This window comes from Choloepus didactylus, chromosome 19, assembly GCF_015220235.1.
Source record: "Choloepus didactylus isolate mChoDid1 chromosome 19, mChoDid1.pri, whole genome shotgun sequence".
In the NCBI taxonomy this organism is placed as follows: domain Eukaryota; kingdom Metazoa; phylum Chordata; class Mammalia; order Pilosa; family Megalonychidae; genus Choloepus; species Choloepus didactylus.
In genome coordinates this window covers 39,016,651-39,040,569 of record NC_051325.1, presented here as the reverse complement: position 1 = coordinate 39,040,569, position 23,919 = coordinate 39,016,651, and the positions used below count along the sequence as shown (strand labels likewise).

The 23,919-nt window shown below is 42.5% G+C and overlaps 1 protein-coding gene and 1 pseudogene across 1 annotated transcript; one reads left to right on the top strand and one right to left on the bottom strand.

Moving 5' to 3' along the window:
* Positions 1-1,629: 1,629 nt before the first annotated feature.
* PROCR (protein C receptor) lies at positions 1,630-7,074 on the bottom strand. Its single transcript, XM_037811726.1, has 4 exons — positions 6,804-7,074; positions 4,370-4,621; positions 3,258-3,536; positions 1,630-3,010 (listed from the first exon to the last, which is right to left on the bottom strand). Exons 1-4 carry the CDS (start codon positions 6,880-6,882, stop codon positions 2,892-2,894), a joined length of 729 nt encoding a protein of 242 aa, XP_037667654.1. The 5' UTR covers positions 6,883-7,074; the 3' UTR covers positions 1,630-2,891.
* Positions 7,075-16,419: 9,345 nt separating this feature from the next.
* On the top strand, positions 16,420-17,414 carry LOC119515287 (annotated as a pseudogene).
* Positions 17,415-23,919: the final 6,505 nt, after the last annotated feature.

The window sequence follows — 23,919 nt, the reverse complement described above, 5'->3', positions numbered from 1 at the left end:
TACTTTCGATTGTTTACAGTACCATTACATAGTTGTACATTCATCACCTAAATCAATCCCTGACACCTTCATTAGCACACACACAAAAATAACAAGAATAATACTTAGAGTGAAAAAGAGCAGTTGAAGTAAAAAAGAACACTGGGTACCTTTGTCTGTTTGTTTCCTTCCCCTATTTTTCTACTCATCCATCCATAAACTAGACAAAGTGGAGTATGGTCCTTATGGCTTTCCCAATCCCATTGTCACCCCTCATAAGCTACATTTTTATACAACTGTCTTTGAGATTCATGGGTTCTGGGTTGTAGTTTGATAGTTTCAGGTATCCACCACCAGCTACCCCAATTCTTTAGAACCTAAAAAGGGTTGTCTAAAGTGTGCATAAGAGTGCCCACCAGAGTGACCTCTCGGCTCGTTTTGGAATCTCTCTGCCACTGAAGCTTATTTCATTTCCTTTCACATCCCCCTTTTGGTCAAGAAGATGTTCTCCGTCCCACGATGTCGGGTCTACATTCCTCCCCGTCCTTCCCTAAAATTTATTCTTTTACTAACTCTGTGCCTTTATTTAAGCTGTTCTGTCTTTCCCATCTGTGCATGGTCATATCTTACCCACCCATGAAGCCAGTCATTGACTTCTCTTCTGTAGCTATGAAAGTCCTAGATGGCATCCTCTTCCAATAGAAGGTTGGATTATTATTTTCCTGCTTTCATCTACATTAAAAATATGTTATTTAGTGTAGCCACCTTAATTAATTAACTAGATTTTCATCAATTGAGCAGATCTTCTGGATAACTTGTGGCAGCTTTTACATCAATACTTTCTGCTTCACCTTGCATTTTTATATTATGGAGATGGCTTCATTCCTTAAATCTCATAAACCAACCTCTGCTAGCTTCAGACTTGTCTTCTGCAGCTTCCTCACCTCTCTCAGCCTTCATAGAATTGAAGAGAGTTAGGGCCTTCCTCTGAATTGGGCTTTAGCTTAAGGGAATGTTGTGGCTTGTTTGATCATCTATCCAAACTACTAAAACTTTCTCCATATTAGCAATAGGCTGTTTCACTTGCTTATCATTTGTGTGTTCATTGGAGTAGCACTTTTCATTCCTTTCAAGAACTTTTCCTTTGCATTCACGATTTGGCTATTTGGCACAAAAGGCCTAGTTTTTGACCAATCTCAGCTTTCCACATGCCTTCTTCACTAAGCTTAATCATTTCTAGTTTTTGATTTAAAGTGAGAGACATGAGACTCTTTTTTTCACTTGAACACTTAGAGGCCATTGTAAGGTTATTAATTGGCCTAATGTTATGTCTCAGGGAATAGGGAGGCCTGAGGAGAGGGAGAGATGGGGAACAGCTGGTCAGTGGAGCAGTTCAGAACATACACATTTCTCGATTAATTCACCATCTTATATGGGCATGGTTTGTGGTACCCCAAAACAGTTACAAAAGTAACATCAAAGATCACTGATCACAGATTGCCATAACAGATACAATGAAAAAGTTTGAAATATTGAGAGAATTACCAAAATGTGACACAGAGACAAGAAGTGAGCACATGCTATTGGAAAAATGGCACTGATAGACTTGTTCAATGCAGGGTTGCCACAAACCTTCAATTTATAAAAATGCAATATCTGTGAAGTGCAATAAAGCAAAGCACAGTAAAGTGAAGTGCAATACAAGGTATGCCTGTATATATATTATGTATATTACCTTATTTAATGCTCATAATACCTCTATAAGGTAAGTATTATTTTTATTATGCTCTTCTTGTGTATTTTATTATACCCTTTGTGGATGAACAAACTGAGACTAAGAAATTAATATTTTTCAAGTAGGTAACTTAAGTAAATAAAACTTCAGTCTGTCTGGTGACAAAATGTATGCTCTTAAAGACAAGATTATATTGCTTCCCCCTGGAAAACACAACAGACACATGGTATTTGAAACCATGGAAGTGCGTAGGTCATCCAGAAAGGGTATAATTTAAGGGGGAACAAAAGGAGCCAAAAAATGGAGTTATAAGGAAGCAAACATTTCTGGGTAGATTAAGATGATACAGTCCAAGAGACTGAAAAAGAGTGACCAAAAGAGTTTTTAAAAATGAGAAGAATAGTATCTCATAAGTTAGGGTAAAAAGAGAGTTCTAGTCCACAAAGTTAAATGTTATAGTTATCACTGGCAATGAGCATTTGACAATTAGAGTGCACTGGTGATCTTAGAGTAGTTTTAGAGAAGTCTGACTGTAGTAGGTTAAAGAGTGAGTGGAAGATGAGAAAGTAGAAGCAAGGAGTATAGTTTATTTTAAAGAAGTTTACAAAAGAGAGGAAATAACGATGTCTTATACATAAGGATTTTATTAGTATTATTAATTGGTTTATTAATAACTTCTTCCATATTACTTGGATTTTACACTTCCAAACATTTCTCTGATTTCTTCTCTCTGCCCCCAAGTATACCAGTGTCCCTTCCCAAGTCTGACATATCTGGAGGCATTGTATGTTGCTTATTTTGGTTGTGAATGACTTGTTTTGTTTTATTTGGTTATGTGCTTTGAATGCCTCAGGTTTGTCTTTGGAGGATGGGCCATAGAGTATGCTGCCCCAAGTTTATCCTCTGTTTTTCCACAAAGATAGATAAGCATTCACTTCTCAGACCAATTAAGCAAAGAATGCAAGTTCGTAGGTTCTAAGCAAACTAACTCCTCCTAGCCTTCACCATCCCTCAAATCCCTTGATGGGTGGAGCTGGGAGAAGAAAGAAGCTGCTTTTCCAAAGTTTCTGGAATGTGGTGTCCCAGCTGGGGATCTGTTTATCTTCGCATTGAGCAGAGACCTTTTCTTGCCAGCCCCCATCAGTCCAGCCCTTTCTCAGAGGGGGCTGGAGAGTAATTAACACCTCCGCCGTCCACCTGTGCAAAGGAAGATGCCTACAGCCACACCGGTGATGATGAAACTGCCCACCAGGATGCCCAGGACCAGCGAAGTGTAGGAGCGGCCTGTTCGGCTCCCTGCAGAATATGCAGAGAGTTAGCCTGAAGAACATGTCCCTAAGGAGTCCATACTTTGAGTCAAAGCCCAAGGGATATCTGTCCCAAGGGAAGGAAGCCAATTCACCCAGTGACTAAGGCTGTGCTCTGTCCCAAAACCCCAGCCCTGGGCCTTCTTTTGCTCAAGGTGTCCAACCTTGGAGTCCACCACCTTTCCCTGAATCCGCCCTCTCCCCAACACTTAGGTTCCTGTCTAGCCCCATCATACCTTTCAGGTTTTTCACGATGATGTGTTCCTGCACATACTGCACACAGGTGCCCTGCAGGAATTCCAGTAGCTCATACCGAGTACGATTGTAGGTGTTGAGCTGCTGCAAGGTGTAGATAACCACTTGGGAGTGTGCCTGGTTCCCTGTCACCCAGAAGGCTGTCTCTGGACGGAAACTCACAAAGGAGCTCCCATTCACCGCCACCTCGAAGAAGACATGGGCTCTGGAGCCCTCAGGAGGCAGCTCACAGCCCAGGAAGCAGCGAATCATCAGAGGAACTGTGGATGAGGGATTCAGGGTCAGGGGGCTGTGTGGAGAGGGTGCCAGGTGTGGGGGGATGTCTATGATGGGAAAGAGAGGTGGCTGAGAGGTGAGAGTCAGGGGCTGGAGGGGAGTCTGTATCAGGGAACTGGGGAGAAGGATCTGGGGGCAGTGAGGAGAGGGTGGGGGTTAGAGACTGTTGAGGTCGATGTGAGGAGAGGACAGGGACTGTGAAGAAAATGGGGGAATATGAGGAAACGGAGTTGTGAGACTTTGAAGGGAGAGACTGGAGCCTTTGAGAGAAGAAATTGGGTCTTTGAGCAAAAGAAGTTGGAAGTTGTGAGGGAAGGAGTTGAGAGCTGTGAGTGAAGTAGGCAGCTTCTGTGAGGAGAGATGGCTGGGGGGTTGAGAATAAAGGGCTGGGGATAGTGTGTAAAGGGAAGGACAGGGCTCTGTTAGGGAAAGGAGTTGGACTGTGAACTAAGGGGTTGGGAATCTTCAGTGAATTTTCGGGGGTCGGGGTGTGTCAGGGATGCAAGTCCGTCTGTTGGGGTTCTCGCGCCAGGTTCTAGCCCCAGAAATCACGCCAGCGGAAAGAGGGCCTGATGAAGGGCCCAGTCGCCGGGACGCAGGCTCTGATCCAACCTCGAATTCTGGGTTCGAAGCATCTTCGCCCACTCCATGGACCCCGCCCACAGCACCACGCCCACCCACAAACCCCGCCCTGGGTGCCCGGTCGCCTCCCTAAGGTCCCGCCTCCTTCCGCGTAGGTCCGCCCACAGGCCCCACCTCCCACCGGCAAAAGCCCGCCCCCCCTGCCCTGCTCCAGGCCCCTGTCCGCCCCACGCACAAGTCAAGCGCCGCTCCTGGTGCACCAGCCGCACGAGGCTGTGGAACTGTTGCAGGTAGAGCTGCAGACCCCTCTTGGTGCGCGCCCACCTCTCTGGCTCCTCCAAGGGTTGCAGCTGGAGGATCGTGACGTTGGTGTCCGGGCCTTCTAGTATGTGCGTCAGATGGCCCCCCAGCGACGCGTTGCCCTGGTACCACACGTGAAGGGGGTCGCGCAAATAGGACATCTGGAGCATGTGGAGGCTCCGAGGGCCTGGAGGGCAGGAGTTAGCGCGTCGGAGCCGGGCCGGCGTGGGAAGGGGCGGCGGGCAGCCGGAGGTAATAACCCCCCTGCCTAGAGGTCCGCCATCCACCCTCTAGGTCCTTCACAAACTACAAAGTACCCTCCCACTCTTCCTCCCTTTTGATGCGCATAGTAACTGACAAGAGGGTAAGACAGAGATTATTATCTTTGTTTTACAGATGAGGAAACTGAGGCCCAAAGAGCAGAAGTCGCTTGCCCCAGGGTAAAAGAGCCAGTCGGTGGAAGAGCCACTCCGTCTCATTCTCTTCCACCTTCCCCTAACCTACAATAAAATCCCAAGTCCGTCTCCTCTATCTGCTCTGCCACTGCCCTAGTTCAGGCCTCCTTGGTTCTCGCCTTGACTGGGATTAACTTCCTACCTCATTCCCCTGCCCTCTGTTTCACCCCTTCTAATCTTTTCTCCACCTGACCCAGGGATAAGTTTATGTCCTTCTCTTTCTTAAAATCCTCCAGTGGCCCTCTTCACTAATAATAATAGTGAATATTTATTAAGTGCTTATTACCACCTGGGCACTGTGCTAAACCCTCTACGCATATCATTATCTTATTTGTGCCTTCCTCCTGGTAGCTTAATGTAGTGGCTACTGTTATTAACCACAGCCTATATGGGGCACTAAGGCTAAGGTGGTAAATAGCAGGGTCAAGATTTGAATGCAGGCGATCTGAGTCCAGCCCTCTTAGCCCTTACGCTACACTTACGCCCCTTAGAATATCTGTCCACAGGGTCAAGGCCAAAGTCTTTAGCCTGGCATTCAAGGCTATTGGTGACCTGGCCCAGCTACCTTTTCCAGCCTCCTCCCCATGCTTAGATATATAAAATTACTCAGGCTTCCTCATGATACTTTGTGGCTCACATGTGAATAGCATGTCGGGGTTACCCTGCCTCCCTTTTTCTGTCTGGTAAACACCTATTCATGCTTCAAGACCCAGCTCAATTTCCCTCTCCATGGGGTTTTTCTGATGCCCCTCCTCTTTGCCCTCCCAGACAAATGGGTCTGTTTCAGTGATCCCAGACTATTTTACATTAGTGCACATCTCACTTGATTTTAAATGACTGTCTCCTCTGTTACCCCAAACACACAGGCTACACTGAGCTCTTCAAGGTTTGCAACCATGTCTGGTTATCTCCGTCTCCTTACCCAGCAGAGGGCTTGCCACAGAGAAATGTTGGAGATGGGAATAAGTCCAGGTTTATAAATCTGTGTATGTGAGTGTGTCTTGTCCACATTTGCATTGAGAAGTTGTGTTCTGTGTCTGCAGGTGTCAAGAAGTGTGTCTGTGTGGGGAACCCTAGCAAGGTTCTTAACTGTTCTGTGACCTGGTGTCCTTGGTGGAATGGAGAAAATAGAATGACCACCCTTGTAGGGATTTTGTGGTGGTTAAATGAGTCAGTATATGTATTAACCATATTGAGTAGTCATTGAATTTTGGCTATTTGCTCTCTCTCTGAGGGGAGACTGAAGCTATGGGGATTGTGGGGTAGGGTTGAGGAGGCCTCTGTGAAATTACAGTGCAAGGCAATAGCTCCCTTTTCCCACTCAAATGAGGTCACCTCAGGCAGCCAGATCTCTCATAAGTTCTATTGCCCACACTCTTCTTTCCCCCCAATTTCACCTCACCAGCTGCTTCCAGTCTTCCCCCTTCTTCCTAGCCTCCCATTCTGCCTCCCCTGTCTCAGCCCGCATCCATCCCCCATATATCTTCCATCGGTTCTCCCAGAGTCTCCCCATTCCTTCCATCCGTCTTTTCATTTCTGAGTCTCTCTCCATCCTCCTAGACTCACTGCTACCCACTATCACCCCTGTCTCTCTCTCCCTCTCCAGATTTCGTCCCATATCTCCCCTATCCCCCAGGCTGATTCCTCACCCTGTCTACCAGTCCCTTTCCCATTTTTCTGTTTTCCCTCAGCCTTCCCCATCTCCTTTTTCCCAGGAGGGCTGAAATATACCTCCTCACCTTGGCTTTGGGATGCAAACTAGCCCCCAGGACCCTGCCTGCCCTGTAGAGAGACCCAGCCAGCCGCAAACACAGATTCTGTGGGATAAGCTCTCCCTCTGGTCTGGCTGATGAACCCACGTGGGCTGAGAGCCCCCAGAACCATCCCGAGACAGGAGATGGGCCCCTCACTCACCATCCGAAGTTTCCTGGTTACAAAGGGCCCAGCTGGGCAGGAGCAGAAGAGGCAGCAGTGGCAGCAGCGTTGTCAACATCCTGAGACTGAGGTTTCCTGACCCGACTTGTACTCCCGGCTCAGGCAGGCTGGGGGCTCTGGCTGACCGCAGCTCAGGGAAAGAGAAGTGAGGACGTCTAGGAGGGGTAGAGGCTGAGTGAAGGAGGCTGGAAGGAGGCCAGAGGATGGGAGGAAGAAGAGGGCGGCAGGCTTATAAAGTGTTATTCCTACTCTGTCTCATTTCCTACTAGGGGGCTGGCCTCCCTCCTGCCCTCCCCCTGCCCGCCCCACAGCACGCCCTCTTGCCCAGACCTGCCTTTTCCCTCCTCCCTGGCCCAGCCCCAAGGAACCCGGAGCTGGAAAAGGGGGAGAAGGGCTTGGTGAGAAATCCTGCCCATGCTGACTCAGGGGGTGGGGCATCTGCTTTCAACTGAGAATAGATCCAGGGTGTAGCAGGTTACTGATGGGGAAACTGAGCCCAGAGAGGTGCAGGGACTTGCCCAAAGTTTACGCATCATGGTGGTAACAGATCCAGGATTAGCCTTCGGTTTTCCATCATGCTGGCTACATTTTACCAGAATTTTAAGTAAATAGCAATTACACAACCAGGGATGTTGCTCTCAGTAATAGTCATGAAATGAGTATAAAGCAGCTCGCTGAAGCACTGTTTGTCATAGGGGAGAATTATGAACAATCTGTATAAATTTCATAGAGGATTGGCCACATAAAGCAATATTTTTTCAAACCAAGGTCATGATCTGTTAGTGGATAATGAAGTCAATTTAGCAGGTTATGATTAGCATGTTTTTTAAAAAATGAAATAGAACAGAACAGAGTATTTCCCTGTATCACCCTTAATAAGGATAAGTGTATAAAAGGAGATATTGTAATTCAGTCCCTAGGAAAAGGGAGATGAAACCTTTGTTCAGTTGTGCATATGTGTATTTCAGTTTTGTGGATGTATGTTTCTACATATGGGTTCTGGATTTCAGTGGGAAACATATTTCTGACTCCAGGAAGCAAGTAGGAAAGTTTGGAAGTCACTTCCCCAAACCATGATAATCCATACTGTGGGATGCTCTACAGTTATCAAAAAGAATAGTACCACCCAATCACCACTTTACTTTCATCATACTACTTAGGAGTACCTGAAATTATATTACTTGTTGATTTACTTGTTTTATTGTCTGAATGTAAGCTTCATGAGGATAGAGGCTGTCCATCATCTTTGCTACTGTGCCTACAATAACGCAAAATCAATAAATATCTGCTGAATGGATGACTGAATAAGATAGATAAGAGATGCATATATCTTCAAGAGTAATTGCAGAACATGTGTACAGTTTAGAACTGTTTATGTGTAAACCACACACAATGATCAACCTATTTCTTTGTGGGAGTAAATGAATCTGGAAGGATGTACATCAAACATATGTGTTGTTTATCTCCAGGGAGGGGCCTGGGATTAAGAGTGTATATAAAAATGTGTATGTGTATGTGAGGGGTGGTCTTGTGAAGGGTTTTAAAAACTCACTCTATTTTGTACAGACTTTATCAGCTGTTTGAAAATTTTGTTACTCTTTCTGTATTTTCGGAAGATTTTTTAAAATAATTAACTTTATTTTTAGAGCAGTTTTAGGTTTACAGAAAAATTGCACAGAAAGTACAGAAAGTTCTCATATAACTCCTTGCCAACACACATAATTTCTCCTATTTTTAACATCTTTCCATGTGGGGTATTTGTTACAATGGATGAACCAATTTTATTAGTAACAAAATTATATAGTTTACATTAGGGCTCACTTTGTGTTATACAGTTCTATGGGTTTTGACAAATGTGTAACGTCATGTATCTACCAAAATGATATCATATGGAATAGGTTCGCTGCCCTAAAGAATACCCCGTGCATCTAGAATGTGGTCATATATTTCATATTTAATTAAAAATAAAATTCTAAATAATAAATTAAGGTACATCCACATAATGGAGTACTCTGCAGCTATGGAGGAGGGTGGCAGATCATTATGGGCTAATGTTCTGACATGGAAGGATGGCTGTAGAATTGATAAGTAGAGAAAGAAAGTATGAAACAATACATATTGTATAATTACATCTATTTTTTAATTTAGAAAATTTATGTCTGTCCAAGTAAAACATGTATAATTTCATCCTTGTATTTTAAAAAAACTTCATGTGTACATCTGTATATTTGTATATGTATAGGAAAATTATCTGGAAGGGTACACACACAACTGTAAATAGAGATTACCTGTATAAATGGGATTGGGTAAAGGGCTGAGGGGGGATTGTAACTTTTTATTTTATATACTTCTGCTTGGAGAGAGATTGATGTCATAGTGGAATCCCTGGACATGAACTGAATCTATGCAAGAGCTACCAATCTCTCCTCTCAGTTGCAAATTAGCTAAGAAATAACATCAAAGTTTTATTTTCCAGTTTACCAAAAAGGTCTAGTCAGAAGAAGAACAGGGACCTTGCTTTCCCAGAAAAGGAGAAGGATTTAAATTACTGCCAATATATTATCTTGCCTTTTATGAAAAAAAAATTGATGCAATATTTCATATTTGAAGAAATATTATTTCATTTTTGAAGAATTATATTACAAACACTGATTTCCTCACCACCCAGTGTAAGGAATAACACATTTCCAGTATAATTGAAGCTCCCTGTGTACTCCTCCCCAATTGCATCTCCTGCCCCTCCACCCGCTTCAAAGTAACTACTAATCAGAATTGCTATTTTTCATTTCCTTACATTTCTGTATATTTATACTACTTATGCAGATGTCCCTAAATAATTGTTACATTTTACATATTTTTGGTTTTACATAAATGGTATTGAAGTATACATATTCTTCTGCAGCTTTTTTTCACTTAACTTATGAATAGTAAGATTTGTCCATTGTTGCTATGTGTAGGTCCATTCATTTTTTCTGTTTTATAATATTCCATTTTATGAATGTACCACAATTTATTTATCCATTTTCCTCTTGTTAGACATTTAAATTGTTTCCAGTTTTTTTGCTATCACAAACTGTGTGGCTAAGAATATTTTTGTACATGTTTCTTTGTGTATATGTAGGAGAGTTTCTGTAGGTACAAACCTGTGAGTGGAATTGCTGGGTCATAGCGTACATATGTCTCCAACTTTACTAGATATTACTAAACTGTTTTCCAAAAAGCTTGTGCCAATTTACACTTCCATCAGTATACGAGAGTCTCCTTGTTCTATATCCTAACCAGCTCTTGTCATTGATAGATAAACTTGGGTATAAAATAGCACTTCATTTCTGTTTTACTTTGCGTTTGTCTGATTCCTGGTAAGGTTGTGCATCTTTTTGCTTTGCCTTTTTTCTCCCTTGAGGGCTTGAAGGATGCTTTGGGATGGAGGCAGTAAGGTATATGTTTAAGCAACTTGGAATTGAGTGATGTGAATCTTTGATCTTAGCAGGTCCTGGGTCACCTGGGTTAAAGTGGATCCACATCACCTCTTCCTAGCTGCTAAAACAAATACCAAACAATGAGTTGGCTTAATGTTCCAGGTTGCTAATGCTGCTGTTGTGGTTGTGTTCCAACTCCACTCTCAGCTCCTGTGCATTCTTCAAAGTATCTCTCTTGGCTGCAGTACCTCCTTCTGTCTGTGAACCTTTTTATAGGACTCCAGTGATTCAATTAAGACCCACCCTGAATAGGTGGGGTAACACCTCCATGGAAATTATCCAATCAAAGTTCTTGCCCACAGCTGATTGAGTCACATCTCCATGGAAACACTCAATCAAAGGATTCCAACCTAATTAACACTAATACTTATGCTCCAACAAGATTGCATCAAAGAACATGGCGTTTTGGGGGACATAATATGTCCAACCGGCACACTTAACAATAGGAATTTATTGGCTTCCTACCAGCTTCAGTATCTTCTGGTTGGCCAGCAATCTTTGGGGTTCCTTGGCTTTTCTATTGCATGGCAATGCACATGATAGGTTCTGTTGACTTCCAACTTCTGACTGCTCCCCATGGCTTCTCAGCCTGACTTTCATTCCGCTTATAAAGGACTCTAGTAATCCAGATTAAAACCCAACCTGACTCAGTTAGGCTACATCTTAACTGAAGTAACAGCTTGAAGATATCTTATTTATAGTGAGTCTACACCCATCAGAATACAGATCAAGACCAAAACATGTCCAAACCAGGGCGCACAATTAAATCCACCACACCTCCATGGAGGTAAATTACAAAAAGGCCTTTCCTGCTAAACTAAGATCTGTCATGGACAGAGTTGGCTACAGCAACAGATATTTCCCAAGCACCCTCCTCACATGCTGGAGCCCCAAAAATTAAACAGCAAAGTCAAGAGCAGCTATCATTATTACAGGTAACAACTATCATGGGCCAGGACAGTGTTAAACTCTTTATATAAATTATCTCACTATATCCTTATGCCAGCCCTGTGAGATGGGTGTTATTTTCATTATCATTTTACTGATGAAGAAATAGGCTCAGAGAAGTTGTAGCATCTAAGGTCACACAGCAAGTTATGTGAACCCATGTCTCTCTGATGCCAAAGCTTGTGAATTTAAACACTACTTAGTATCAAATCGTATAAAAATTTTTTTGATCACTCTCCATCAATACATTTTTGAACATATACTCCCAACATGCTTGCATGTTTAACATATTATATACAGTATAAAACATGCCCCAAATTCATAGTATGTGCTAGGCCTTTTTCTGGAGGCAGACAGCACCAGGCTCATTGTTTTCTTGATACAAATAAGAAAACTAAAGCCCAGAGAGATGAAGTAACTTGCCCAGGGTCACACAACTCAGAAGTGCAGAATAGGGATTTGAACACAAAGAGGATGGGAGTATGGGATTAGGTTCAGGGGATGTGGAGAAGAGTACTGGGAGTAGGGAAGCTGGTGAGTGGATGCAGCTTCCCCCTTCCAAACCCAGGGCTGGAGGTGGAGAGGAAGAGAAAAATGCTGTGATTGGAGCCTGAGCCTAAACTGCATCTGGTCTGGGTGGCCATGGGTCAGAAAACCACAGAGCAGAGTGGCCCCAGGCCAACAACTGGGATTTGATTGAAGCCTGAAGAATGAGGACCCCATTGAGCAAAGGGAAGTGAAGGAAACGAGTGGTAGCATTTTCCAATGCAGAGAGCACATGCTGGGGGAAGATAAGGGCAGCAGGAAGCTGAGCCGGGGCCAGTTCTGGTGCAGCTAGTGGGTGAGGAGAGGCCCCACCAGGGCCATACTTGCCGGCTGAGCCAGGGACTGGCAGAGTGCCCAGCTGGACTTCAGAGGACCAGCCCCTCCCTCCCCTGTTAGCTACTGAAGGAAGGCAGTTGAGCCAACTCAGCCCAACTCTCATAACAAAGGAGTGTGGTCCCTTCAGAGACCACCCCCACTCCTTAAGAGTTGGAATAATAACAATGACATGTATTGAAAGCTTACAATGTGCTAACGCTTTGTTAAACGAGCAGAGCATGTGCATTTCATTCTCACGAGAGATCTATGAAAAGTATGACAAAACAGTCATCATTCCCATTTTACAGACAAGGACATAGAGGCACAGAGGAGGGCAGGGACCTGCTTGAAGACATCCAGCTAATAAAAGGCAGAGCTGGGATTCAAATGCAGGTGAGTTGGACTCCAAAACGTGCTTTCTAAACTACTGAGGATAAAGATGACTCCCACAAAGTACTCAGTGCCTAAATATGTGTTCAGTAGTTGGGAGCTATAAGAAAGGCAGTTGGCTTTGGGGACAGCAAACAGAGCTGACCCTGAAGCAGGAGGAATGGAGGGTGGATATGAAGTAGATTTCCTGAAGGGGAGGCACAGGAATAGATACGAGCCTTAGCCAGGATTTTCCCCTGTAGACATTCTCCCTAACACATTCTCGTTTATGGAACACGTGTTAAGAAGTCTCATAAAGAAGGGATGATTCCAGCTCTCATCTGCCAAGCAAGTGGTGGGAGACTGAAATTCTGGACATGGCTCCTGTCTGTCTCTCCAGCCTTATATTTCCATGTATTTCAGTCTCAAACAAACCTGTTCCCCCTGGTTTCCTAAGCACAGAGGACACAAATATTATCTTTTCACTTTTTTTTATGATGACTTTAGAGAAACAGAAGTTCCTCATTTTAAGGTGGTAAAATTTATTAATCTCTTCCTTTACAGTTATTGCTTTTTGTGCATTGTTTAAGAAATCCTTCCCTGCCCTGAGATCATGAAGGTTTTCTCCTACTTATTTTCTAAAAGCTTCTTTTGTCTTTCAGCTTTAGGTTTATGGTGTGAAGTGGAAGTTTTGTTTTTTCCATATGGATAGTCAATTGTTCCAACACCACTATTGAAAGTCTGCTTTTCCTTACTGATTATAGTAAATGTGTCATTTCTGCTTCAGTGGCTTATTTTCTCTCCCTACACCAATGCCATATTACCTCAGTTAGTATAGTTTAAGAATAAGCCTTCATTTCTTGTAGACAACATTCTCTCACTTTGTTCCTCAAGAGCGTCTTAGCTATTTTTGTATTTTGAACTTCCATATATAAATTTTTGAATCATGTTTTCAGGTTGTTGGAGTTTTGGTTAGTATGGTGGATTGAATTGTATACTCCAGTTTGGACGTGTTCTTGGTCTTGGTCCATGTTCTGGTGGGTGTGGATCCATTGTAAAGAAGATCTCCTCAAGATGTTACTTCAGTTAAGGTACAAATCAACTGAACCAGTTTTGGCTTTAATCCAGATTACTGGAGTTCTTTATAAGCAGAGGAAAAGTCAGATGGAAAAGGAAACCATGGGAGAAGCAAGAAGCTGGAAGTCAATGGAACCCAGAAGAGAAAGGAGAAGATACTGCCATGTACATTGCTATGCAGCAGAAAAGCCAAGGAACCCCAAAGATTGCTGGCCAGAAGATAGTAACCCTTGGAGGAAGCAAGCCTTCTAACCTCTGAAACCATGACCCAATAAATTCCTCTTGTTAAGCCAACCCATTGCCTTGTATTCATTTTAGCAGCTAGGAAACTGAAACAGTTGGTATTGCAGTTAATGTGTAAATTACTTTGGGGGGAATTGACATCTTCACAATAGTAAACCATCCAATCCAAGATATGGTATGTCTTCTTTTATTTAGGTCTTCTTTGATGTTTCTAAGAGGTTTATAATTTTCTCCGTAGAGGTATGGCCCACCCTTTGTTAATTTTTTTCCCTAGATCCTTCATACTTTAAATATTACTGAAAATGGTATTATAAACATTTCATGTTCCAACTGCTTATTCCTGGTATACAGAAATACTGATAATTTGTCGCATTGATTTTGTATTTAGCAACCTTAGTAAATGCTTTTATTTATTTTGATAATTACTTGTAGATTCTTTTGGATTTTCCATATGTGTAATCATTATCATTAGTAGATAATGACAGCTTTGTTTCTTCCTTTCTAATCTTTATGTTGTTTATTTCTTTTTCTTAGCTTATTGCTCTGGCTAAGACCTCCAGTACAATATTGAATAGAAATGGTGATAGAGACTACCAGAGAGTATTTTTCTCTTTTTGCTTGTTTAAAAAGGAAAGCTTTCCATTTTTACTATTAAATATGGTATTTGCTGTGGATTTTTAAATAGGTGCCTTTTATCAGATTAAGGCATATTCCTTTTATTCCTAATTTGCTAAGAATTTTTATCATACATGTTATGATTTTTTCAAACCCTTTATCATTATCTAATGAGATGATCATATGATTTTCCATCTTTAATTTGTTAAATTGGCATGTGCATTAATTAATTTTTGAATGCTAAACTAAACTTGCATTGCTTGGATAAAACAACTTCTTCATGAGATATCATCCTTTTTACACATATTTTGTTCCTTGCTGTTTTACTACTTCTCTGTCATTCTTCTCTAGACTTCTCCAAATCCTTATTCCTTCTAAGCCCAGCTTGGATACCACCTCCTCCTGAAAGCTTCTCAGATGCCCCCTGCTAGAAGTGAACTCATACTCTTCTCATGAAACCAATAAACTTTGCCTTCCATTGCTAGCTACATTGTCATAGTCTATTCCCTTGACTTCACTCCTAGATGATAAACTCCTGTAGGGCATCTTTATGATCACTTCTCTGCATACCTTCCCTCTCCAGGACCCAGAGCAGAGGTGGTATGAAGTAGAAGAAACAGAGGACGAGGCCTTGGGCTCTGGAGTGAGGTTGCCTGGGTTCACACCTCAGCTCTGTTACTTTCTGTTTGATTTAGGGAATGTCATTTCCATCAGTAAAATGGGAAGAATAAAAACACCTGCCTCATAAAGTTATTGTGAGAATGAAATGAGTTCATGTAAGGGAATCAGTACAGCTATGGACACATATTTTTATTGTTGGATTAGTCCATGGTAATTGCATTACATTCTATGCTTCTGCTAATCTGAACTGTTCATAAGTTATTTCTAAGAGCTTCTGAGAGCCATTTCTCTTATTCCTTAATTTCGTTTAGGCTTTTCATATGCTGCTTCATTTTTTAATTTACTGGGCATTTATTGCACACTTACCATATGCTAGGCCCTGAATTCAGCAGATAAGATCCCTCCTCAGGAAGCAGACAATCAAGTAGGGGAGAAAGACATGTAAACAGACAATGATAATACAGTGTGATAAATATTAAGACGGAAGGCCAAGAAGGTGGAGGATTGGGTCTGGGGACATGGTGAATAGGTGTGTGTGGGGGCAGCTGGGAAGAGTGGTGAAGAGTCCTGTAACTCAGTCTGGGGGTCGGAGAAGACCTCTCAGAAGAAGTGATATCTAAGCTGCATCCTGAAGGACAAGTGGGGGGTGGAAGTGAGGATGGATAGAAAAGTGGGGTTTGTTTCAGACAGAGGAAGAAGATGCAAAAGCTATAACATGAGGAAAGAAGAGTATAACATGTTTGAGAAATTGGTAGTATTTATGTATGGCCGAAACAATATGGGCGGTGGGACGGGGGGAGTGATGTGAAGGAGTAAGGAGGGTCAGATGAAGAGTTGCACGTGTTGCACTAGGAACTCAGGCTTTTTTTGAGGTAATTCTCACTCCTTTGGTCTCCCTAACTCTTATTAGAATATTTGGGTGTCACCTACTCCAGGAAGACTTCCCTGACCTCATGCCCACAAGTCTGAGTTAGATATCCCCTCTGTTCTACTGCAGGGCCCTCTTTTCCCCCCACCACAGTCCTTACTTCTTTACATGGTATTTGTGCATCCCTCACACCCACCAAAAACTACAAGAGGAGAAAAAATGCGTTTTAATGTTTTGGTATCATAAGCCTAGCAGAGTACTGACACATAGTTAAGTGCTCAATAGATGTTTATTGGATGAGTGAACAAATACACAGAACTTCCAGGGCAGAAGAGAGAATTGTGACTAACAAAATGCCTGGCACATAACTGGCACTGAGAGAATTACGTACTTCTTTGAGCCTCAGTTTTCTCAACTGGAGAATGGGGATAGAATAGAAACTCAAAGGGGTATCATGTGCCTGTAAATTGCTGAAGCTGTGGTTTGATACCTAGTGTCAAGGCTAATTCTCAGCATGTTAAAAACAAATTTCTCCAGGCCGCAGCCGCTGCGGGTCCAGGTCAGACAGGGCCACCGGGTGCGCTGCCGGGTGTCACCCCTAGAGGGCGCCGCCCGCGGAGCCGTCCGCATCATTGCGAGGTGGGAGGGCGCCTCCCAGCTGTCATCACCGAAGGCCGAAGGGGAGCGCGTCACCCCGGCCAGCATCACAGTTGGCAGAGATCAGGTTAAGTGCCATTGCACGGGGTATCTGTGTTGCTGGGTATTTCTCTGGAAGATACACAGAAGGGATTGGAGCACAATGAGCCACAAGATTTTAAACCTGCTTATGTTCAAGGACGAGAATGGAAAGCACTGGTCGAAGAGCCTGATGGACAAACTGCGAAGTGCTGTGCGTCAGCCAGTTCACCCTCCAGTGCATCCTCGATTGGACCAAGTCCGACTTCGCCTAGCTATGCCCGCAGAGCAGGCCGAGGGCTTCTTCTGCAGCTTCCTGGAGCAACTGGGAAAGTGTACAGCCCCTAGCTTGTCAAAGATGGCAAGTTGGTGCCCATATGCAATTCCACGTTCAGACGATGGGCCTGTGACCGTAGAACTTGAATTCCCTGCTGCTGGCTGCCTGCGTTCCGAAGGAGCTGTCAAAGCGTGCAAGACAGCAGCAGAGGAAAGAGGAGACCCGAGAAAAGAATGAAACACTCCTCGCATAGAAACAGGCAGCACCGGCAATAGGCTGACAGGAACTCATCTTCTGAGTCGGAGCTGGAGCCTTGGAGATTCAAGCCGCAGGCATTATCCTTGGTTAGAACTGGAGCCTGAAAGTTTTATGGAAGATGATAAAGTACCTGCACTGCATTAAGGATTTGGAACCTAAACATGAAAAGGAAGACAGAAATAAGAAATTGAAAACCTAAGGAGTCCTGCAAACAACAAAACAAAACAGAACACAACGAAAGCATTACCATTTTCTGTTGTTGTCCTGCTCTGATAGAGGAAGTGGGTCCTGCCAGTTTTCCAAGGAGTGTGCCCCTTTGGCTTTTCCTGGTTCCAAACTGTAGAACTGCACATAGCAGCAGAGTGTCCACTATGCCTTTCCCCAAAGAAAGACTTTGTTGGTTCCTAAAATGTCTTTGCAACACTGGTTCATAAGCCCGGGCCAGTGAGAATGTGTAATGAGAACGCTCATTAGCAATGTATTGTGTGAGACCTCTGCATCTTGTAAATTTTCTTTTTTCTAAAAAGAAATAATAAAACCCCAAGCCCCAACGAACCCACTTTATTAAATAAATCCTACTGTGTTTCTAGTAATGTTTTTAATAACGATGTGTATTTAAAAAAATGCAATGTGTTTGACCCCTCCAAAAAAAAACCATATAATTCTCATACAAATAGACAATGAACGTGGGTCAAAGTTTCATTTAAATCTTTATTAAGAGGACTAGCAGAATGACAAAGCAAGTTCAAAATAGATTATAAAAACTCAGATTTTTATAGAAAATGGGAAAAAAAGAAACATTGAGATACATGACATCAAAAGATCATACAATCATCTTTTTACCTTAGTAACAAGTTTTGGATAATTTTACTTACTACTCTAGTAAGTTTATTTTAATAGGTATAAATTGTAATTATTATAGGATCTCAATAAATGTTTACTGAAAGGATTTTCATTCTATTAGATTTTTTCCTTCCTTCCAGCTTCTTTCCTCCTGACCCAAGACAATTGGCTAAAAGTAGAGTTTAGGGTCTATGGGGCAGGTAGGGCTGAGGGGAGAACCCTGTCCTATGGATTTGGGATTCAAGACTGCAACAGCAACTCCTCCCTGAGTTTTTAGCCTGTCAGCCTGCCCCATAATCGTTTGAAGCAATTCCTTAAAATAATAAATTATTGGTTTTATTTCTCTGGAGAATCCTGGAGCTGGGAAGTAGAGTTGCCATAACAAATATAAATACCTAAAATAACATAACAAATAACTAAAAATGTGGAAGTGGCTTTGGAATTCGGTAATGTGTAGAGGCTAGGAGAATTGTGAGACACTTGATAGAAAAAGCCTAGATTTTCTTGAAGAGATGGTTGGTAGAAATACGAATGTTAAAGTTGCTTCTGGTGAAGCCTTAGAAGGAAATGATGACCATGTTATTGGACGCTGGAGGAAAAGTGATCCCTGTTAAAAAGTGGCAGAGAATTTGGCTGAATTATATTCTACTGTTGGGTGGAAAGTAGAACTTGTAAGCGATGAGCTTGGATATTTGGCTGAGGAGATTCCCAAGCAAATTGTGGAAGGTGTGACCTGGTTTCTCTTCACTGCTTACAGTAAAATGTGAGAGGAAAGAGATAAATTGAGGACAGAGCTGTTAGGTGAAAAGGAACCCATACTTGATGATTTGGAAAATTCTCAGACCTGTCCAGATAGAGTGTTCAGGGAACAGAACCAAGAATGTGGCTGAACAACCGTTTCCTAAAGAGATTAGACTTGTGACTTATGGATCTGATCAACCATCTCAGCAGAATCCAGGAAGAGAGATGGTGTTATCCAGGAAGGATCCATGTCTAATGGTGTAGATCCCCTTGACATCCATGGAAGATGGCAAGGTTTTTGAGAATTTTATATCAGCAGAAATACTGCCAGCCTGGACTGAAAGGGACAGAAGAAATAAAGGAAGAATGACTCTGAGGGCAGAGCCATGGATGCAGAGGCCAGTGAGGGCCGGCTTGGCTTTGGGCCCAGAGAGCTGAGCCACTGTCCCCCAGGCCCAGAGGACAGCGCATTGAGCTGCAAAGAATTATTCCCAGGTCTTGAAATGTAATGCAATTTGCCTTGCTGAGTTTCAGACTTGCTTGAGACCAGTGATCCTTTCTATCTTTGCAACTTCTCCCTCTGGAATGGGAATATCTGTCCCACCACTGTATTTTGGAAGCAGATAACTTGTTTTCTAAGTTTCAAAAGTCAATGAATAGAGAGGAATTTTTCCCCAGGATGGACCATACCCAGAGTCTTACGCACACTTGATTTAGATGATGAAATTTGGGAATTTTTCAGTTGATATTTAAGTGAGATTTAGGGCTTCGAACTGATGCTGGAATGGGTTAAGACTTTTTGGAATGATGGGATGGGATGAATGTATGTTGTATGAGGGAAGGGCATGACTTTGGTGGGGGTGCAGAGGAAGGACTGCACTGAGTTAACACTGAGTTAGTGTTCCTTAAAAATTCATGTCCACCCAGAATCTCAGAATGTGACCTTAGTTGGAAACAGCATCTTTGTGGATGTAATTAGTTAAGATGAGGTCATGCTGGATTATGATGGGCTCTAATCTAATCCGGTAGGATTGGTGTGTCCTTATAAGAAGAGAGAAATTTGGACACCGAGACACAGGGGTGCAGAAGGAAGACAGCCATGGGAAGACAGAGACTGGAGTTATGCTGCCACAAATCAAGTAATGCCTGAGGCTACCAGAAGCTGGAAGAGGCAAAAAATGGTTCTCCTCTAGAGGCTTTTGGACTTCTATTCTAGCCTCCAGAAATGTGAGAGAATATCTTTCTGTTGTTTTAAGCAACCCAGTTTGTAGAAGTTTGTTATGGCAGCCCTAGGAAACTAATACTGACACCTACCATCTTCCCTTCCTCAGTGTGGGTCAAACTTGTTCTGTATCATAAAAAGGCAGAGAAAGCACCTGCTTTGGGCATCAGCAAAGCAGGCACCCTCCCCTCCTCTGCCATCCAATAAGAGCATATTTTCTTTGAAAGAATAGGATATTTCCAAAAGGCAGTGAGGTAGACATTATGGGCAAAATCAGAATTTTGTTGGACCATCTTCTGTTTATTTTATAGGACTGTTTTTTATTTTGAATTGCACATGGCCAAGTGGACACCATTTTCAGAGCTTGAGATCTCAAAGATTATATTCTGGGTCAGGGCATAGGGCTGACCAGGCTATGAGAGCATCAAGTCACCTCCCAATTCTGTACTTTTGCCTAATCAGGGTGGCTAGTGTCTCTAGGCAGATTTAGCTACAGGTCTGAGTTCACTTGGAATGTGAACATAATAAAATGTGGTTTGGGACTCTGACCAGGGAGTCATTGATCTAAATGTATGAACGTGCTGGGCACAGGGGAAATTCAAGAATTTCTACAGACCAACAGATGGGAAATGTACCAGAATTGAACTAGTTATTTCTTGGCAATCTTAAAATATGTAGTGTGCAAGCTTTGCTCTGGGAGTTGGGAGAACTTGCTTGAACCATGTGACCTCTGTATGCTAGGAAAGGGATTCCCAGATACTTCCCTGCTAAAAGTAATCAAGAGGAGTGGGCCAAAGGAGGTCTCAAGTGCCTTGGCTTCGAATTTCAGGGAACTGAACTTTTCCTTCTAGCTGACTTTCTCAGCAAAAGGGAAAGGAATGTTGATCGTAGAATCACAGGAAATTAAAACTAGAGGACACTAAGTCAGCATGATCAGATCCTCACTATTTAATTCCCTTATTGTTAGTTTATTTATACATTTATACCCTAATTTCATTAATTCAGGAAAGTGAATTAGGTGTGAGGCATTATGTTATTCACGCTCTCTTCATTTTAAAATCTGTGCTTCACCGTCTCGACAGGTGAACTCGCTGCCCTCCCCCCTACATGGGACCCGACTCCCAGGGGTGTAAATCTCCCTGGCAATGCAGAATATGACTCCCAGGGATGAATGTGGACCCGGCATCGTGGGACTGAGAGTATCTTCTTGACCAAAAGGGGGATGCAAAATGAGACGAAATAGTTTCAGTGGCTGAGAGATTTCAAATGGAGTCGAGAGGTCACTCTGGTGGACATTCTTATGCACTATATAGATAACACCTCTTAGGTTTTAATGTATTGGAATAGGTAGAAGTAAATACCTGAAACTACCAAACTCCAACCCAGCAGTCTGGACTCCTGAAGACAATTATATAATAATGTAGATTACAAGGGGTGACAGTGTGATTATGAAGACCTTGTGGATCACACCCCCTTTATCTAGTGTATGGATGAGTAGAAAAATGGGGATAAAAACTAAAGGACAAATGGGGTGGGATGGGGGGATGATTTGGGTGTTCTTTTTTCACTTTTATTTTTTATTCTTGTTCTGGTTCTTTTTGATGTAAGGAAAATGTTCAGAGATAGATTGTGGTGATGAATGCATAACTATGTTATCATATTGTGGACAGTGGATTGTATACCATGGATGATTGTATGGTGTGTGAATATATTTCAATAAAACTGAATTTAATAAAAAAAAAATCTGTGCTTCAATTTTTTAATCTGTAAAATGGTGATAATACTGCCTCCGAGGGTTGTGGTGTAAGGATTAATGATGTCAACCTATGTTGAAACCTCTGAGACCAGTGCCTGAACATAGTGAGTGCTATATAAATGCTTGCTAATATGAATACTTCTTGGCCATTTTCTTAATAGCATTGTTATTACTCAGTTGGCAAATGGTCACATTCCATTTGGAGTGTTGTCCTACAGTTTTATTCTGCTTCATGGTTGCTTTCTGGGGAGAAATTTCTGTGGCTGATGCACGTAGAATTTCTTTTTCTGATTTTGTGCAATAATTCTATATGGATCTTTTAATCTTTTTCTTATGCTGAGAGGTGGTCTCTTTCATTTTCCAGATGTGGAAACTGAGTCTCCAAAAGGGAAAATGACTTGCCTAAGATCACAGAAACAGTGGGAAAAGCAGTATTAGAACCAAGGGCTTCTGACCAAGGTCTGCTCAGAGCACAGAGTCCGAGAGCACTGACCTCAAGTATGGACATGCTCTGAGCACCCTCCAAACTGTATTCACCCATAAGACAAAACATTCTGTGGTCCACGTATTCTCCAATAGACATCTTTCCTTTCTAATTTTAATTTCCTGTGATTCTACGGTCAACATTCCTTTCCCTTCCGCTGAGAAAGTCAGCTAGAAGGAAAAGTTTCCCTCTTTGAGGGAAGGACTGTGGCTTGACTCCTTTGGAATTTCTGTTGTCTGCCTAACTCTGTGCTTTTGAGGGCAGAAATTACTGCCCGTAGCAGCTTGGACTACTAGGAGCAGAAGCTAAGAAAATGCAACTAATTAGTACCCCTCCCCCCTTAAAAAAAAAGACTAGGGGGCAGGAAAGAGAACTAATATTTATCAAGCACTTAATATGCTGGTCACTGCACTGAGAATTTTCACCTCCTCTATTCCATTATTTAATCCTCACAGCAATTCCAGAAGGCATTAATTTCCACATTTCAAACAAGGAAATTGAGGTTCAGAGGTTAGATAACTTACTCTGACTCTCTTCACAAGTAAACATTCAAGTTTGACACTTCACTGGTGGTGTCCATCCTGCTAGCATCCAATATAAACACAGAGTGAGAGGTGAAGGCTAGGAGAAGAGTCCTAATGCTATCTAGAGGGTAAAAAAATTTTTTCTTTGTCAAACTAAGAGAACCATGAAATCGGCCATATAAATTATGAAAATATAAATTTTATTTATTAATTTTATTGATTTTCTTTGTTCTGTGACAGTGTGAAAAAATGCAATTTTCATCAAGCTAGAAAAAGAAAACAAAGAAAAGTTATGCACATTTCTATCTTGCTCATAGAGACCTATCATTACCAAATCCAGGCAACCTAGGCCCCCACCGTCCCCCTGAAACATTTTATCCACCCTTAAGTTTTGAATGGGAGAGAAAAAGGTAGGCTAATGGACTTATAATAATATAGAGAAAGATAATTAAGCCAAGATGAGTTTCATGAATGGAAAGCCCAGACCTGAAAAACGCTTAGTGCTTGTGGCAGGTTGAAAAATACCCTCTCTTCCCCATAGATATCAGGTCCTAATCCCTGGAACCTATAAATCCTACCTTATTTGAAAAAGGGATCTTTTCAGATGTGATTAAATTAAAGATCTTGAGATGGGGAGACTGGTCCCCAGAGAAGGGGGGATGGAGGGCTACGCCAGGGTCACATAGGCGGGCAGTAAGTGGTGGAGTTGTAATTGAAACCCAGATCTGACTGACTTAAATCCAGGGTTGAATCCACTCCATATCACACTGCCCAAAGTCACAGGTGTTGCTAGGGCCTAAGGTACTGACCAAACTTTGGGAACTTCCGAGAAGGAAAATGGAAAAATGGCTCTCAAACCTTCTAAAAGCTGTAGTGCCTCAGGTCGTCCTTCTCAGCTGGGATGCTCCACAGGGCTGCAGCCACTGAGAAGATTCAGGGAATTGGGAGGGTGGAAGCTTCTGGTTTGGGGTGCAGACCGAACAGGCCAGGATACTATGACCACATCCAAAAGTGGGAAGAAGAGGAACATCGAGAATTCATGAATTCCTAGAACTAAAGGAATTTCTGGAAACCTCAAGAGTGGCAGCTTTGGACAAATGAATCAGAGTAAATGTACCTCAAATAATCAGCATGTAACTGGTTCGGGAAACTCAATATCCCTAAGAGTGGTAAAGGCCGAACCTTCATTCATTTTTACTTTCATCCACTCAGAAAATATTACTGAGCCCCTTCT

What these genes read in the sequence shown, in the direction of transcription:
- PROCR (XM_037811726.1), bottom strand. Translation starts at nt 6,882, where the DNA reads ATGTTGACAACGCTGCTGCCACTGCTGCCTCTTCTGCTCCTGCCCAGC. An exon ending in TAACCAGGAAACTTCGGATG is followed by an intron (nt 4,622 to 6,803) that starts GTGAGTGAGGGG and finishes CCTGCCCTCCAG; the next exon opens with GCCCTCGGAGCCTCCACATG. An exon ending in CATCGTGAAAAACCTGAAAG is followed by an intron (nt 3,011 to 3,257) that starts GTATGATGGGGC and finishes CATATTCTGCAG; the next exon opens with GGAGCCGAACAGGCCGCTCC.